At 41.1% G+C, this 17,601-nt stretch overlaps 1 protein-coding gene across 5 annotated transcripts; it reads left to right on the top strand.

Annotated features, from left to right (window-relative positions):
• Positions 1-569: 569 nt before the first annotated feature.
• On the top strand, positions 570-17,304 carry yrk (Yes-related kinase). 5 transcript variants are annotated; one of them, XM_042435495.1, is made up of 14 exons: positions 570-662; positions 7,107-7,150; positions 8,089-8,332; positions 9,032-9,134; positions 9,945-10,043; positions 10,279-10,382; positions 10,539-10,688; positions 11,366-11,530; positions 12,175-12,330; positions 13,020-13,199; positions 14,013-14,089; positions 14,189-14,342; positions 14,512-14,643; positions 15,985-17,304. In XM_042435495.1, the coding sequence occupies exons 3-14, from the start codon at positions 8,095-8,097 to the stop codon at positions 16,191-16,193; spliced, it is 1,767 nt and encodes a 588-aa protein (XP_042291429.1). In that variant the 5' UTR covers positions 570-662; positions 7,107-7,150; positions 8,089-8,094; the 3' UTR covers positions 16,194-17,304. The 5 variants fall into 5 exon arrangements, with proteins under 5 accessions (XP_042291429.1, XP_042291428.1, XP_042291426.1 ...); XM_042435494.1 differs by having other exon boundaries at positions 572-672; XM_042435492.1 differs by lacking the exon at positions 570-662 and adding an exon at positions 969-1,143.
• Positions 17,305-17,601: the final 297 nt, after the last annotated feature.

Consider the following 17,601-nt stretch of genomic DNA (forward strand, 5'->3'; position numbering starts at 1 on the left):
TTCTCTGAACATACTTTATATTTTAGGGTTGTATTGAAGGCTCAGTTTAGTGGATGTCATGATCTGAACACAATTCTTGGGGATCAGCTCCTGCATTTTTGTATTATAACATGAAGCGTTACATAAGAGATTATATATGGACTATATGTATTTTGAGAGATGAGTTTCTTACATGTATATAGTCAAAGAAACTCGAGACAGCTGGACATGAGCCCAAACTTCTGGATGTGTTGCTGCAGGAGTTTTATGGATGCACCACAAGATGGAGACAAAGACTACAGTTCACTTCTAGTCAGTGTGAATAAGAGAAGTGTTAACAATCCATGTGTCCTACTTCCACAGCTGAAAGTGCATGAGGTGGCAATTCACTCATGTGATAAGAGAAGTAAAAGTGACATGTCATCACGGAGGACTTAAATTAGACAATTTCTCTCAGTATGTGTCTTATTTCTTCAAGGTAATTCATACGCGGATGTCACACATGTCAGGCGGTCTTCCTGTAGTTCACACCAGGGAGCAAATGTGTCACATCTCACCCTGCACTTGCGCTTCAGTCAGGCAACGATAACTCATCAAGACCGCATCAGCATGCAGGCTACAGCTGCATTGAGACTGTTTGCCACTAAGCTGACGTCAAGAGGCCTATTTTTATGTGCTTTTGTGTAAGCTTCTGTAAGAACATTAACTTTTATGTAGTTGGTTACTTCAACCTACGCTATTCGTGTGACCTGGTGTGTGAAGTAATAGCAATTTTAAAAGAAACAAATTTCAAGTTATGTTCTCGTTTCCTAAATTGTTGGGCAGTATTCAGTCCTTGTAAATTACAGGATATTAATTGACGTGGCCACGTTCCTCATAAATAGTCTGTAACAGCACGAAATGAAATGAGACGTAGTCGGGGCGTGTGCACTTAAGATTAACTGATAAATTACCTATTAAATGTAATAAGTCTTTGCGCGTGCTCTCTGGGGTGGACCTCTCTCTGCGCGCGCGCGCCACTCGTCCATTCGCCAAGGCTTCCGCTCGCGTCTTCTCATTTGCTCAGCCCAGCAGCGCGCCGGTTTTTCTCCGTGCACCCCGCGAGCCACCGGACACCTCTGACACCTCCGGCACTGACAGGGATAACGACGAATTTCGTGCCCGGTACGTCTGCCCTGTTAATAATATACTAACTAAAAATGTAATATTTAAATATTTAAAATGAGTCAAGATTGATGGTTAGTTTGTTGTTTTTGTGGGACAGCTGATGACTTACTCAGCTGATAGAGGGAATCTCTTGAATAATACATGAAATATAGGAAAGTATTTTTCTTACATCGCCTGTTAAATTAACTTCTTTATTCTTCTGTATGTGTGGAGGAAGTAGCCCATAGGTAACGTTTCTGTGAGACTGAAAAAGACGACTGTAGACTGAACAGAGTAGGTAAAGAGACACTGAAAGTACCAAACTGACCAACATGACTATTTTTTTAGCAGCCCACCACCACCTCAATGCCCTCAGCTTTTTTTTCTTCCGGTTTAACAGTGACAACTGTTGATTTCGGCGTGACAATTGGGTAATTTTGGAGTGCACACTGTTTCAGCAGTAAATAAAAGGAAGTTTGGGTCGCTTCTGAGAAGTAGCTTATCAAGTGTGGCCACCAATACTTCCACCTTACTGCTGGAGGGGAGACCACATATGATGATATTTGGAAATTGAAATGCCACTATTGCAATACCAAAAGAGTAGAAATCACCAGAGAAGCTAGTCATAAGTTGATTTCTTCACGTCAAAGACCCTTTAGTTATTGATTTGGCCTATTAGTTGTATAGTCGTAGTAACAGATGTTTCATCAAAAGGGTCAAAAGGTCAAACAGTAACTTGTAGGATCTGGATCTGTGGGATCTGGGAGGATCTGTGGGTAAAGTTGACTGGATGATGTGGGATCAAGTGAATTTTCTTGTCTGTAAGTGCGCTGCACATTTGTCAAATCTGCGATAGATCAATAAAAACATTAAACTTTTCACTATAGGATTAAAAGTTCATACCTATCAGACTATGTAAAATATTTGCGTCAGAAGCAGCATTTTCCTTTAGTTAATGTGACTTTGATTTATTTGGCAACACGCCTACAGGAAGCCACCTTGAGGAAAAGGCAGGGCTGCATGTATCCTCAACATGTCCATCTGTCTGAGGTGTTTCTGCGGCTCTAACAGGCTCCAGTTGATTTAGGTGGTCACTCCGTCATCATCGTCTATAGGTGGAGGTTACATAATGACATCTCCATCCTCTGTGGTCAGAATTTGTCTCACCACTCATTTCAAGGGATGGGATTCTCGTGTGTCTGTGTTAAGATGGAGTAGTCGTGGAATTTTGAGGGTCGGATGGGGGGGGAAACGCGATTAGGCTGTCCAAGGCCGGACTTCATCACTTCCTGTTTCTTTACGAGGTCAGTTCCTGTCTTTAGCCTCGGGGCTAAGCAGGAAGGAAGGAGGCGTGGTTAGGGTTTTTAGTGTGTGTGTGTGTGTTGGGGGGGTAGTAATGGACCATCACACAGCTTTCTCACCAAGCAGCTGAGGGTTGTGACAGTTGAACGTTCGTCCAAGATGAGCAGCAACCTTAAAAAGCCTGATGTTGGATGGTCAGATGACTCTATCACCTTCCATTTTTTTTAGCTTGACCTCTGCTTCCTGTTGGTCCTTTAACCCCCCTGATGTTTTAGAAAGTGTTTAACTTCAGTAACTCACTTCATGTAAAAGTTGATGTATGAAATCCTAAAAGCCTCCTCAGTCTGTATCTGGAGGACATGACGACATCATGTGGAAACAGGACGTCCTGATGACCGAGCCACCTTACTTTTCCATCCCCCCCCCCCCCTCCTCCTCCTTCCCTCCAGTTTCTATCCCTCTCCTTTCTGTGTTATGCGCTCTACGAGTGTGTATGTTATGTGTGTGAGGGTTTGGTGACAGCCTGCTTCCCATTGTCCTATCATCCCTGCCCCACTCACACTCTGCATCCTGTGGGGCTTCCTGCAAAATGTGAGAGTCAGAGTCAGGCAGAAAGACAGGCGTGCAAAGGGTGAGAAAAGAAAGGTAAGAGCTGTAGAAACAAGAGATGAGAAGTAAAGAGGAGAGAGGAGATCTCGAGTGAAAAGCACAGAAACTCAACAGATCCGAACAATCGTGCGCATATATGTGTGTGTGTGTGTGTGTGTTTGTGTTTCAATGTGTTCTAGCGGTGAATTCCCCCGCAGGGAGCGCTTATCTGCAGTCCACTGTGCAGGAAAGGGTGTGTCACTTGGATTCGGGTGTTTGTGAGTGTGACGACGACGAGGGTGATGTTATTGTGATTTTATAAGAGTGCGCAGAATTTAAACTGATGCTTTGTAGGCCAGAATTTATTTGCTTCCTTATATTGTGTACTAATATCCTTCATTTTACTCTTCTGTGATATGTTTTTCTCAGAGAGAGGGTCACTCAAATCTCAAAAGAGCATAAAACCAAACCACACAGATAGTTTTGGTTTCATTTGTCCAGATTTTAACACATTAGTCTCTAAGATTTCTGCTTTCAGCTCAACACAAAGGAGGCCAAGTGAATTTCTTTTATGGTACTTAAACTATTAAATATTACATTTAAGAATTTCAACAGCAACATGCACTGGCGTCATATGTGATGTATTGTTACAGCTGTTAGAGATTAATTTTACCAACTTAGTTGTGTGGTAAACTTGCGGAAACTTGATGTCTTAAAATGTGTCCACGTCACTCTGGACTTTTTGCAGGCACTATTTCTTCAGTAGACAGTATTTCGAGTGAATACTACCGACAGCAACGTCTGCTGATTACAAAATTCAATTCACCTCCATTGTATTGTGTTGGTGGATATTTCAAAACCCAAACTATTTGCATAAAAACAAAATTTTTAAAAAAAATTTAGGCGAACCAACCTTACACAATAACTTCATCTTAAAAACTGGCAGACATGAACACGAATGCTTAGCTAATGTCTAATAAACACAAAGTGTTATTCTATTCTATAAAAGGGGCTTGTTGTTGCAGACAGACTTATCGCAAACTAACACCACACTTCTGCCCACCAGAGGAAGTCGCGTTTGTTTCACAGAGTATTAAAATTATTTCAGTCAGCAGTGATGGTCAACAGTCAGTCTGTGAAGAGAAGTTTAGTAGCAAACAGGAAATACTTTATAAAGTCTTTGTTTTCTGTTAGCATTGTTGCACCACATGCAGGTTTTTCAATTGGAAATATATCAATCAATACAGTTACAAGTGACAGTCAGTGTATAAGCTGCAACACCAGACACCCATTCATTTTATCTTTATGTTAGCAAAGATATCACTAGAGGATATAATTTCAAACTTATGACCTTTAAAAGAAGGGGAATTTCTGTTTTAAGTCGTCCTATATTGAGTGCTTTACATTTGTGTGTGTATGCATCTCATTTTCGTTACTTGGTTTCAGCTGGCAAAGAGGAACTCGCAGTTCTTAAATTACTCTGATGTGATAAGTATTCATGTGGTGAAGTAACAAGTTGTATACCAGTAATTCTTTTATTTTTATCTCGCTGTGCATACTTGCTCGGTGCAGCCTTTGTCCAGTGACGTAAATGTTAAAATGTGTTTTTTTAAAAATTTCTTATGTAAACATCTAATTTCCACACAATTATTAAATGTTATTTATGTAGTATTACAGTTTCTGTGCGCGGAGAGGAAGACAAGCGAGCTAGAGAGAAAAGGTTTGGTCAACAGGAACTCAATGGAGCAATAGTGACTGTACCTGTCTACGTGTGTGTGTGTGTATGTGTGTGTGTTTCTGAATACATATCCTTGTTATTGCGCCGATCCTGTCTGTGGTCATCTGCCAATCTTGGAATCTCAGAGAGAAAGAAGAGATGAGAGAAAAGGGCAGATGACAGATTAGGTTGAAAGGAAAGAGGCCTTCTTCACACCCTGTCACTTCTCCTTTCTGAGGTTTATCACAGAGAGGAAAGAAAAGCAGCAGATCAGGTGCGGTGGACGGGCGGATAGAGGGAAAATGAAAGGTTATTGTTGGAGGGGTGTTGGCAGGGAGGAGGGAGAACACGAGAGGAGAAAAACAGCAACAGAGAGGAAGAGTCGTGTGTGTTGGAGTGTTTGTGGCACTGCAGCTGCTTTGTGCATGTGTTCGTGTGTGTGTGTGTGTGTGTGTGTGTGTGTGTGTGTGTGGATGGACTCTGTCCTCAGTTTCCAGGAAAAGGGGGGAGCCATCAGAGGGGTGGACAGGAAACTCTAACAGTGCTCACTTCCTGTAGCTCTCCTGATGGCTGACCTGATAGTGAATGAGTGTGTACGTGCGTGCGAGCTTCTGCGCACGTTACATTTTTGCATATTTTGCTCTGGGTGAGCAACAGACTCTCCTGGACGAGGCCCATTATAGCTTATGTTGCTTTAAAGCTTGAGAGGAATTTCGGGGAATTTGTGGTTCGAATGGAACAAACTTGACTCTGCTCATTGGGAGCTCTGGGTTGTTTTTTTTTTTTTCATAATGCAAGCGAATTACCTTTGTTTTTTTGTCGCTCGCTGCCATAACCTGTATTGTTCTTCCTGTGTGTGACTTCCCTCACATTCCTCAGTAGGTGGGGTGGCTGCAGGCTGGAGTTTAGTCAGCTTGAAAGGTTGCCAGTTTGAATCCTAGGGCCACTCACTCTAACTACACTCAGTTGTTAGGTACACCAAGCTAAAACTAATGCAGGCCTACAATGAATCCTACCGTCATGAGCTGAAACTGTTTTAGAGAGCCATTAATTCAACTTCATGGTTATTTCGGAGGCTGTAGTTGGTGGTGATGTTGGCTTGTATTGCATTATGATTAGAGGTGTTTCTAATATTTTGTCTACTCCAGTTTTATCAATGTCAAATATCAAATATTTTGAAACTACAGCCTCCAAAATGACAATAAAGTTGAATCTAATTCCGCATCTCAAGATTATTTTAATTATCCATTAATTTTGAGTAATTGTTTGGTCTATAAGATAAAAATAGTGAAATTTCTCCTCACAGTTTCCTGATCAAATTACTTTTTGTCCGACCAAGTGTCAGTATTTAGTGTACTATCACATAAGACAAAGAAAAGCAGCAAATCCTCACAATTTTGGAGCTGCTGGAGCTTTCAGTTATGCTTGAAAAATGACTTATACAATGAATCAATTAGCAAAATATTTTGCCAATTATTTTTCTGTTGAACGACTCATTGATTAATTGGCTTATCCTTTCAGCTCCAGGTGAATCAACATATCTCAAAAACGGTTTCAACAAAAACTAAAAATTACAACCTTCATGAAGATATGATTTACTGAATAAATTTGTTTTAACTCGGTTCACCTGATAAATTGGCAACTGAGCGTTAAACTGTTACTCTCAAGAGTGCTGTCGAGTACGTCGCCCAGCAGGAGACTTTTTTGTCCTGTATGAAAAAATAAGGTTGCAAAAAAAGGTGATGGATCAACTCGATTAGCTTGATGGATCGCGTGCAGGCGTCTGTGCACACAATTAAAATGTTTTACAGTCTTCTCTGTATGTTATTTCCTCTTGATGTCCTTGGCTCCAGCATTTGCTTTGTCAACACACATTCTATTGAAACAATGCGGTTCGCTCAAAACTGGAAGTCGTACGAGTGTCGATGTGCACATCGACACACTGATCTTTGTCAAACACCTTTCAGTCACTGTCATTTTGTGTCAGTTACCCCTGTGTGATGATGACATGAAAAGGTCTATTTCACCACAAACCTACACACGCACACACACACACAGCTGTTGGCCAGAGAATAACTGAGTACCCTCTTGAAACTCGATGCAAAAAAGGGAAGTGGCTAACCTCACATCTCTCTCTCTGTCTTTCCTTATCTCGAGCTGTCTCCATTTTTTTTCTCTAACTCTGTCTCCTTGCGTCTCCCTTCACGCGTCTCTTTATTCACGCTTTACTGCTCTTGAGCCTTTCTCTCACATTCTTCACCACCTTTCCCCTCTCTGGTTCTCTGCCACTCATCCTCTCTTGCCCCGCTCTCTCATTCCACCCCTTGTCACTCACCTCTTCTCTCTCTTTCCCCTCTTTTTTTTTTTTTTCTAGTGGCGATGGTGATTGACAGATGATCTGACAGAGGAAGACATCAGGTGAGGAAAAAGTTAACTTCTCCTTCTGCGTTCTCCACCTTCCTGACTTTACCTCTACCAACCCCCCCCAATCACCCCCACCTTTCGCTCTTCTGCCTCTTCCCCCCGTTTCAGGGAAGTTAAGTTCTTTATTTAAAGTTTGTTACTTCTCTCTTCATAGTTCTCTCTATTTTTTTCCACCACAGTGACCTCCTGCATGCTGGTTGATGTCTATTGCTTTCACTTTCTAACAGCTTCTGTTTGAAGTCTCGGGTTTCACTCACGTAGGCAGGAATTAGATTGAACCTCAATTTATTCATGTTGAATCTTGTGGTAATCCACAAGATTCAGGTCTGTAATTAATTAAGTAGTTAAGTAATTGCTGTAATTAAAGGGGCACTCCACCGATTTTACACATGAAGCTCAGTTTACCCGTCATGAGGAGTACTACTCTTGTGTGGCACTGGAGGGAGTTTTCAGTAATTTGAAAAAATAACCCTGATCAAGTCAATTGTACGTCTCAAGCTTGGGCTTTTTTAATAGAAACTGTGGGTGTAGAGTTTGAAAGAGGGTTTTAAAATTAGCATTATGGGAAATGTCGGATCTGGTATTTTTTGTTTTTGGACTCATTCTAGGGAATCAAAGTCAGGACACCTTGGCCTCTGCTGCTTCAATTTTTTTTTTAAGTCTGTTTTTAGCCCCCCTACTTTATGGATGTGAAAACTAAATTGCTTTAAACAGACTGTTATTCTATTTTTTTTAATTTTTATATTCCTTCTTATTTTTATTCCAAACTAACCTTTGTTGTTATCTAAAAACAAACACATTAAAAACAGGCTTTTATGAACTGTGCACATGGCTTGAATCACTATTGTAGCGGCAGAGAGAAGACAAACTTTACATTTATATATTGCAAAAGTTTTGGCGTGTACCTTTTCACAGACACTGTCTCTGTGCAGGTTATTATGGGGTGTGCCTGTTGCAAGCAGAAGAAGTCCGCCAAAGCAGTAGTAACATCAACAGCAGCAGTAGACGTTACAGATCTGTCTCCTAGCAACTTGGATGTAGGGTTTTCTGCAGGCTTGAATCAGGGCCGTTACTGTCCCGACCCCACTCAGACCATTCCAGACTTCAACAAGGGTTTCTCATCCAGCACCATCTTCCCCAACCCCAGCACAAACCAGCGGTCCGGAGGCATAACAAGTAGGACTTTCTCTCTCTTTGTGGGTGTGTGTGTGCTTATATGTGTGTACAAGGGATCCAAATAAAATGGTCTTATCCTATTACTTATATTAATTTTACAATATACCTTAAGTGCAGCTTGAAATGTGTATAACTGTGGTCACTAAAATAAGAAAAAAGGGCAATGTCGTTTCAATATATCAGGATATGTATGACATTATCATGATATTACACTTTTTCTGGCTAATTAGACCTCTGGTCAGGTTTAAGTTGGGCAGAACTGTGGTGGAGTTACATGAGGTCACCAAACTTCATGAACCATGAAGAACGACAAAAATGTAACTTCCCCCACCCTAACAGATGCAACAAAACTAATTGGAGAATAAGGCGGATGTCAATCAAGCACAGTCTGTGTATGCCCATACAGTCCTCAGTCCAAGTAGGCAAAACAAGTGAAAAAACAACAAAAAAATCCAATATATATGTAGGATTCAAGTCGAATTGAATATATATTTTGGACATGAAGCATTCTTCTTCAGTTGGCCCACTCGAGTCATTGTATTAAAACATTAAAACATTTTAAACCATTTAAAACCATTTAAAATGGATGATTGTTGAAGATCGGTGATATGAACTGAAGCGTAATACTGAAAACTGATAATTCCTCTTTTTCTCTTCTTTTATGTGCGTGTGTGTGTGTTTTTGCGAACACATATGCAGGTGGTGGAGTCACTCTCTTTATAGCTCTGTATGACTATGACGCTCGCACAGAAGATGACCTCACTTTCCAGAAAGGAGAGAAATTTCAGATCATCAACAATACGTGAGTATAAATAGCTATATTTTAATCCACCTGTTTATAGATGGGTTGCATTTATGTGGAAAACGGTTGATGCTATTTCTTGAGAAAAATGCCTCTGATAGAGCTTTTTATAGTAAATTTTGATACAGAAATGTGACAATATGCACCGAGAATCACAAAATGTATGTATTATCAGTGTTAAATGACTCCCAAAAGGTAATTATTTTTGTATGCATACATTAAACGCCAGAGGCTGCAATTAAATGTCATCCATTAACGCTGTGTGGTCTCATCTGCTGCCTGATGATGTTGACAAGCTTAAACTGTCTGGGCAAAGGGTTTGGACTTACATTTACTCCAACCAAGTTCACACATGTGCTCATCTAGACGAGACATCTTTTATTTTTCAGTTTAGTTTTGTTCAATTCAATTTGAAGAACTTCATTCATCCACCAGCAGCAGAACATACACAAACACACATCTCAACAAAGCACACAAGAAAGAACAAGATAAATAGCCAGAATCCTAAAAATAAGAAAGTATAAAGTGCATAATAACAGAGTACATAGTAACAACTATGAGTGATGAAAATCCACTTATTAAGGAATTTTGTGCTCTTGTAATTTGTTTTCTCCCCAACTTTTTAAAAAATATTGTAAAAGCATTAAACCTTGTATTGTTAAGGGGAGATCGAGTGTTGTGTAACATACTGAACTGTGCGCTGACTGTAACATTACACCACTAACCCCAGATGTTCCAAAACACAGTATATGTGACTCACAGTGTGTCTACAAGCAAATTTTCATCATGCATGTTATTTGTGTTTTGCAGAGAGGGCGACTGGTGGGAGGCTCGGTCTTTGGACACTGGCAACTCAGGTTATATCCCCTCCAACTACGTAGCTCCTGTTGACTCCATACAAGCTGAGGAGTGAGTGCACAAACACACACACAAACACACACACACACACACACACACACATCAGAGAAAGCTATGTTACAACACCAGCACTCATGTTAGAGTTTGTATGCTTTTTTTAAAAGACATTTGGTCCATTTTTTTACACTGAAAGAGTTTATCAATGATTGACACGTAGTCTCAGGGCAGAGGTCGCATTATACGTGCTGTTGCTGTGGTGACCCGGGTGTTGTTGTCATGGTGACAGGTGGTATTTTGGGAAGATGGGGAGGAAGGATGCGGAGAGACAGCTGCTTGGCCATGGCAACCAGAGGGGAACTTTCCTCATACGAGAGAGCGAGACCACCAAAGGTGAAGAGACCACACACACGCGTACATGCACACACACGCGTACATGCACACACACTTAGTAGAGGCTTACTGCTCAAAACGCACTTTCTTTTTAACTTTTGCCTCTCCCCCACTCTATGACTCTTCCTCCACTCCTGCCCTCCCTTCTTTTTACAGGTGCTTACTCTCTGTCTATCCGTGACTGGGACGACACCAAGGGAGAGCACGTCAAGCATTATAAGATCCGCAAACTGGACAATGGCGGCTACTACATCACCACGAGATCACAGTTTGACACCGTGCAGCAGCTGGTGGAGCACTACACAGGTAAAACGTGTAAACATATGCGCAAGGACACGGATTCGTCCTCTCTTTTCTTCTCCTTCTACAGAGTAAAGAAATTGTTTGAAGTTGTGTTTCATTTTGCTGTTTCAAAGTTTGAGCTTCTTCTTAAATTTGTTTTGATTTATTGTTGTTCTCTGCTCAACTGCAAGAGAGAATTTAAGTCTCATTCTGTCTCCTCTTAATTTATACTTTGACTTTTAGTGTCTTGTCAAGCTTTGCTCAGAGTTTGTCAAACAAACAGGGTTCACACCCTCCACTTCCTCTGCTCTCTCTCAGTGTTAATCTGCCCTCTAGTGGCTTGTGCTGCACATACTGCAGAGCAACCACTCTGCAGTATGTGCACTTCAGATGTCATTAAAAGCAACCTAAGAGATTTTGACACATTTGATTGACAAGACTTTTTTGCCACTACATATCAGTGCTTTTTTTGTATCTGTATGTGATACTGCTTCTCAGAATGTGTGTTTTAAAGTGTGTTTTGCTGAATTTTCGTTGTGTCTTTGTGCTTCAGTTTTTGGTTTATTTGTCAGTTGCAAAATGAGCAACCTGCCTTGTTTTTTCTTAATCTCTGCATTTGCTGCCTTTTCTCTGTTTTCTTTTTCTCTTGTTTCCTTCCTTTTTTCCTTTGCCTGCTTGTTTGTCTCTCCTCTCTCTCTCAGAGAGAGCAGCGGGACTGTGCTGCCGTTTGATTGGCAGCTGTAAGCGGGGCATGCCTAAGCTGGCTGATTTATCGGTGAAGACCAAGGATATGTGGGAGATTCCTCGTGAATCCCTCCAGCTGATTAAGAAACTGGGCAACGGCCAGTTTGGAGAAGTCTGGATGGGTAGGACTGTTGGGACTGTGTTGCAGGGGGGGAAGGTGACAGCGGGAGCAAACCTGGATAAAAAAAGGATTAAAACAGGAGAAGGTACATTCTGTATAGTATATCTGAGTCCAGGCTGTGTTCAGTTGACAAGAACATCAGTAAGGATTTCTGGTGTAAAGACACCTGCGTGCTCACATACAGATACACTATAAATCTCTGTTTATCTGTTTGTGTTGTTCAGAGTGTCTGCCTTTAGCTGCAACGAAAATACCTGTGGATTGGACCACATAAACTTAGCCAACACACACGTAGTTGTTAGCTGTAGTCTGGACCAGTTTTTAAAATATGTGTGTTGAATAAATAATGCAGCCGTGAAACAAATCCTTAAAAAAAAATCCTTGTATGTGATAAAAATTACACAGAGGTTGTGTTTTACATCCAGGTGTGCAGAGCTGTGCTCTTCCTCCCCTGTTCTTGCATGTGCATGTTTCATCATCTCACCTCATCTCTTTGTCACCCCCCCAACCCATCTTTCTTCCATCTTTCCACCCATCACTACACTTTTTTTCTCCCATACTCCATCACCCACTCCTCCCTCTTCATTTCTCTTTTCCTACATCTCCACCCTCCTTTGCCCCTCCCTCCCTCCCCCCGCCTAACAGGCACTAATGACGGGCTGTGTTATTACCTGACCAAGCCCTGCCCCAACTCCACCCCGCTCACCATGGGCCTTGGGCGGGACGCCTGGGAGGTGTCCAGGGAAACGCTGTCCATGCAAAGGAAGCTGGGGCAGGGCTGCTTCGGGGACGTGTGGATGGGTGAGACTGACACCTCCGACCTGTGACACCCTCTGCGGGCTTAGAGGGAAAACTGTCTGTCCAGCATCGTCCTCTGCAGTGTCCGTTACTGTCCTGTGGCAAAGACTGTTAATAGTACTCTGGCTGTGGCTGACTATCCTTATTTATGTCAGGTTATGTTAGGATGTGCATATTTAGAATTACACCTAATACCAATTTATTGCCAAAGTTGTCGTACAATTTCCCTGACTAAATCCCAGTGTGAGTTTCTGAGTCGTACAGAGTTTCTCCCTGAAGCCAGCTGAGCTCTGTGCCTATCCATGTAACTCAGGTGCTGCTGGTGTTGATGTAAGACCAGTAAACCTCCCTCCCTCCCTCTCGTCTAACATCACCCTGTCTCATGTCATGCATGCTCTCCAAAGTAACAATCATTTGCATGCATCAGGATTTTTACCGTGTGTATGTGTGTGCGTGTGCTCATTACAGTCCTCTGCCTGTGCCTGGACATGCATAGTGCCTTGTTTTTCTGTTTTTTATATTTATAGTATATGTGTCTGTGTGGGTGTTTGTGTCCATGTTGTATGTACTGTGTATAAAGACATTCCCTTGTTAGTGTGCCAGAAAAATAGGTGTGTATGCTTGCACAGTATGTATATGTCTGTGTCCATGTAATATGTGTGTGTATTAACTTGCCCTTGTCTGTATGCCAGGCATGTGGAACGGCACCACCAAGGTAGCAGTGAAGACTCTGAAGCCGGGAACCATGTCCCCTGAGGCCTTCCTGGAGGAGGCTCAGATCATGAAGAGACTCCGCCACGACAAGCTGGTGCAGCTTTACGCTGTTGTGTCTGAGGAGCCCATCTACATTATCACTGAGTTCATGAGCCAAGGTATCAGGCTGTGTAAACTGTCACGCCTGTGACATACTGTAGGTGCAGTGTGAATGGCTGCTGTTAGATAGAGACCTTAATGACTCTGAAAAGAGAGCTCCTCTGAAATTGGACCTAGAGAGTGTGTCTTTTTTTTAAATGAGAAGTGTAGTTTGATGAAACTATAAATCATTGAGAGAGAGCACATCTCCACCAAGGCAGCGCTGTCCTCCTGATTTGTTATTTTAATAACAGAATATATTTGAGAAATACTTTAAATACATCCTGGATCCGGACCTGTACCAAGAAATAATCACTTGTTCGTTGCCCCCGTGGCGTAACTTTTCCACCAATTTAAAAACTGTCAGCAAATTTGAGATATCCTGCTCAGCATGAAAAAGATAAACAAACACTAATGAACATATTAACTTTTTGGCAGAGATAATAATTATTAATTTTGAAAAATTTGAAAAAAGGCAAAAGAAATTTGGCAGAAGAGTGGTGGTGTGACCAGAGAGACTTTTCTTAAATTGGAAGACCAGAGTTAAGACATGGGGCCTCCCTGTGGAGGTGGCCGGAAGCAGGCAAAATATTAATTCAATATTCAAATGATACAAAAGTTGGAATTAAGATGTGTCCATGCAAAAGGAATTACAATTATTTACTTAACTGTGTCACTCTTTATGAATTTAGAAGCATCTATAGCCTAGCAGGTGTTTAATTGAATACATACTGTATTTTTTTCATGCCATGATACAGATAGTGTGATATGTGGCAACAGGTATGTGTTAACTACTGGAAATGTAAGAGATCTGTCATCGATTTCTTTTTCAGGAAGTTTGCTGGACTTCTTAAAAGATGGGGAGGGGCAGGGTCTGAAACTGCCTCAGCTGGTAGACATGGCTGCACAGGTCAGTTTAACACACACACACACACAGATAGAGACACAAATTGACAGACTAGAAGACAACACATACTTGCACTCCCTTCAGCTCTTTTTGTGTTTATAGATTGCAGCTGGAATGGCATACATCGAGAGGATGAACTACATCCATCGTGACCTGCGAGCAGCCAACATCCTTGTTGGAGACAATCTGGTGTGCAAGATCGCTGACTTCGGCCTGGCTAGGCTCATTGAGGACAACGAGTACACAGCCAGACAAGGTAACGGGATGTGATAGTAACTTGTGTGTGTGTGTATGAGAGACACGGACAGAGAGCCATGCTTGTACACTGAGATGATTGTCTGTCTCTGCCTCCATGCCTATATTTTTATACATAACCTGTCCTAATTATATGATTATGCATCTTCACTGTGTTGCCATGGTTTCAGGGGCGAAGTTCCCCATCAAGTGGACGGCTCCAGAAGCTGCACTATATGGACGCTTTACCATCAAGTCAGATGTCTGGAGCTTTGGCATCCTGCTAACTGAGCTCATCACTAAGGGACGTGTGCCGTACCCAGGTACCGGATGATTCATGCCTGTTCAAAATGTCTTTATCTAGTTGCAGCTGGTTTATTATCTTTGGCAGTAACATTTCTCCAGGATTAGGTATTTTATTTTCTAGCTACATCAAAACATGTTGCAGATGACAACAGAGAGTCAGAGAGTTTACTTACTTTCTCACACAGAAAAACAGCATCATAGCGCTGTCGGTCACTGAGCAGCTCCACTGGAGACTTTATAGCAGCAGTGCTTCAAAGTAGATGGAGAAGGAGGGAAGAATAGTTCTTAGTCTTTGTCTTAAGCACATGCCACCCTGCTGTGCAAATTAGCACACAGATCATGCCGTTTCTCCGCCCAAACATTCCTGGTTTTACTGTAGTTTCAAGAGTTAATTGATGCTGTAGTAAATCACAATACTTTCATTTTAATATACTGTAACATTAATACACTGACATCGATCATTGCTGATTGAACAACATATATGGATTAATAAATAGTATTTTTTTATGTCGGGTTTTCTGAAGAGATTTGAGGTGCAAGTTGTATCATTCCTTCATTTTAAGACTTTTTAAATGTGGAACTGTTGCCTGTTCATAATGTTATAATATAATTTTATTCATTTAAAGGAGATCTTTAATTACTGAGGTTAATGAGCTCTTTTACAGGACTGTCCTGGTCAAGATAGCAGCGCCTCACACAACATAAAACAGTTCACAGAGTTTACAAAACACATAAGATCAGAAGCATAATAAAAATTGTTAGAATAACCACAATAACTATGTCATGATAAGGAATATAAAAACAGATGTGTAGTAGATTAAAACTCTTAAAAGTAAGCACATAAAATAAACACCTAAATCCTAAAACAGATGTTGTGGCATGTTGCCAGTTTACGGGTGTTTAATAGTTGAATGATGTTGCGTCATCATGTGGCTCTGTGTGCTGATGAGCCTTCACTCTTTACACTTTATTACACATGTTCATTATGTTCTAAACCCTAAAGCAGTTCATAATGTTATTTAAAGATGATTCCTATTTTTGAAATTATTCTGCCAAGGTTGGAAGTTTGTTTTCTCCTCCAGTTGCAGCCATATTGTGACATGTGCTTAGATGTTTTTGAATGATTTTCTTGCAGTATTTAAAGTATGTTTATAGTGGTAATATGTCATCTTGGCATCATTGTGAGTTACTGTGTCACTCCCACCACTACTGTTTTGATGATTTCTGGGAGTTTTATCATTTTTAAATCCTTTCTCGTTTTATATTCTCTCCATATCCATCATATGTGTTGCTTTTTAATCCAACCCTCTTTCTCTGATCCACCCTCAACCTCTCCCCTCCCTTCTCCATCCCTTTAGGCATGAATAACCGTGAGGTGTTGGAGCAGGTGGAGAGGGGCTACCGAATGCCCTGTGCCCCGGGCTGCCCCGCCTCACTCCATGAACTGATGGTGCAGTGCTGGAGGCGGGAGGCCGATGAGAGGCACACTTTCGAGTACCTGCAGTCCTTCCTGGAGGATTACTTCACTGCCACGGAGCCGCAGTACCAGCCTGGAGAAAACCTGTGACCGCACGCACACACACACCGGAGAGATGTGAAGTGATAACCGGACAAACGGAGAAAGACAGAGACATAGAAACATACGCACGAACACACTGAATGGCGTGTCGTAGTACATGTACATGCCTTTCATTGTGACACACACTCATGCACACAAATATTAAGAAACATATGATTGCCTTGTTTAATTGTTTAAAGACAGGTTCCTCCTTTTGGTCATGATCACTGCAGCCCATCTGGGACAGATCAGTCAACCATGTTGAAGAGCAGAGTCGGAGATCTGCTGCTCAGGCCTTGCAGTAATGTTGCTTTACTCTGTAACCATGACAACAAGGAACTGAAAGAAGATGTAGATGGTAGTGTTGGGGTGTGGGGAGTCGAGTTGGTACATGATCTATTCAGCTGCCATATATGTTCAGGTCCTTTGATTCCTTTTTCTGAGAAGAACGCTTTAGTAAGAGATAAATATGTTAAATATGAAAGGCTCGCAGGCGCAACAGGTTGTCAGACAACAGTTGGAAAATGTCAAAATGAACCTCATGAACCTGTGTAGTGTCTGAATAGATCATGTTCAGACACTCCACAAATATCTATGTAAGATTGAAGAAGATGGCTGCTCCTACATTACCTGAACAGATGTCTAGTTTTCAACCTTTTCAGGGTTTTTTAATAAAAAAAAGGCTGTTGAACTGATCCAAAATCTGTGTCCAAACCACCAACATGTGCCTAATTTAGTGAAATTAAGGGCTGTTTTAGATTTAAGTACCTTCATTTTCTGTGTTAGTCGGTTAGAGAGATGGTGAGGAATTGTCTTTGTTTGTCTGATAAATTGTATGACAATTTTGAATGAACTCTCTCTTTTGTTGTTTTAATTTAACTCTGATATATCTGCATCACAAAGACTCGTGTATCTAGTTAACAGTTTTAGTTTAACAGTTTAACAGTTTTCATCCATTGGGAGGGGCAGGGTGAAATGTTACACATAAAGGAGGAAAGTCAGTGTGGACTCTGGAAAGATAGTGTTTTTATTGTATTTTCTTGACAAGAATGTAACCTTTATGTTGAGATTCCCCTGTCATGTTATTGTAATAAAGATCAGATATCTTTGGTTAAGACAAGTCTCTTGATCCATGTGTATTTGAACATGTATGTTTATTCACAGGTAATGACAAAAACAAACACATGCACAATCTACATATTGTTTCCTTCTTATTTTACTTAAGTAAACATCTGACACTTGTGAAGGGAGTATTTCTACTTCATCTGTTGTGTGATTCAAGCAAAATGTAATATTTTTGTATTGTATTGTAACATCTGACATTTCCATTTACTCTTAAGAAAATGAGTAGATAAAGTATTTGCCCTCACCAGCAATATTGACTTATTAAATTAACCTAAATAGAAATTTTGAAAAG

This window comes from Thunnus maccoyii, chromosome 15, assembly GCF_910596095.1.
Source record: "Thunnus maccoyii chromosome 15, fThuMac1.1, whole genome shotgun sequence".
Classification (NCBI taxonomy): domain Eukaryota; kingdom Metazoa; phylum Chordata; class Actinopteri; order Scombriformes; family Scombridae; genus Thunnus; species Thunnus maccoyii.

Bases quoted from the DNA above. Each gene is read 5' to 3' on its own strand.
- yrk (XM_042435495.1), top strand. From the start codon at position 8,095: ATGGGGTGTGCCTGTTGCAAGCAGAAGAAGTCCGCCAAAGCAGTAGTA. The intron at 9,135-9,944 runs GTGAGTATAAAT...TGTGTTTTGCAG, and splicing joins TTTCAGATCATCAACAATAC to AGAGGGCGACTGGTGGGAGG. The intron at 10,383-10,538 runs GTGAAGAGACCA...TTCTTTTTACAG, and splicing joins AGAGAGCGAGACCACCAAAG to GTGCTTACTCTCTGTCTATC.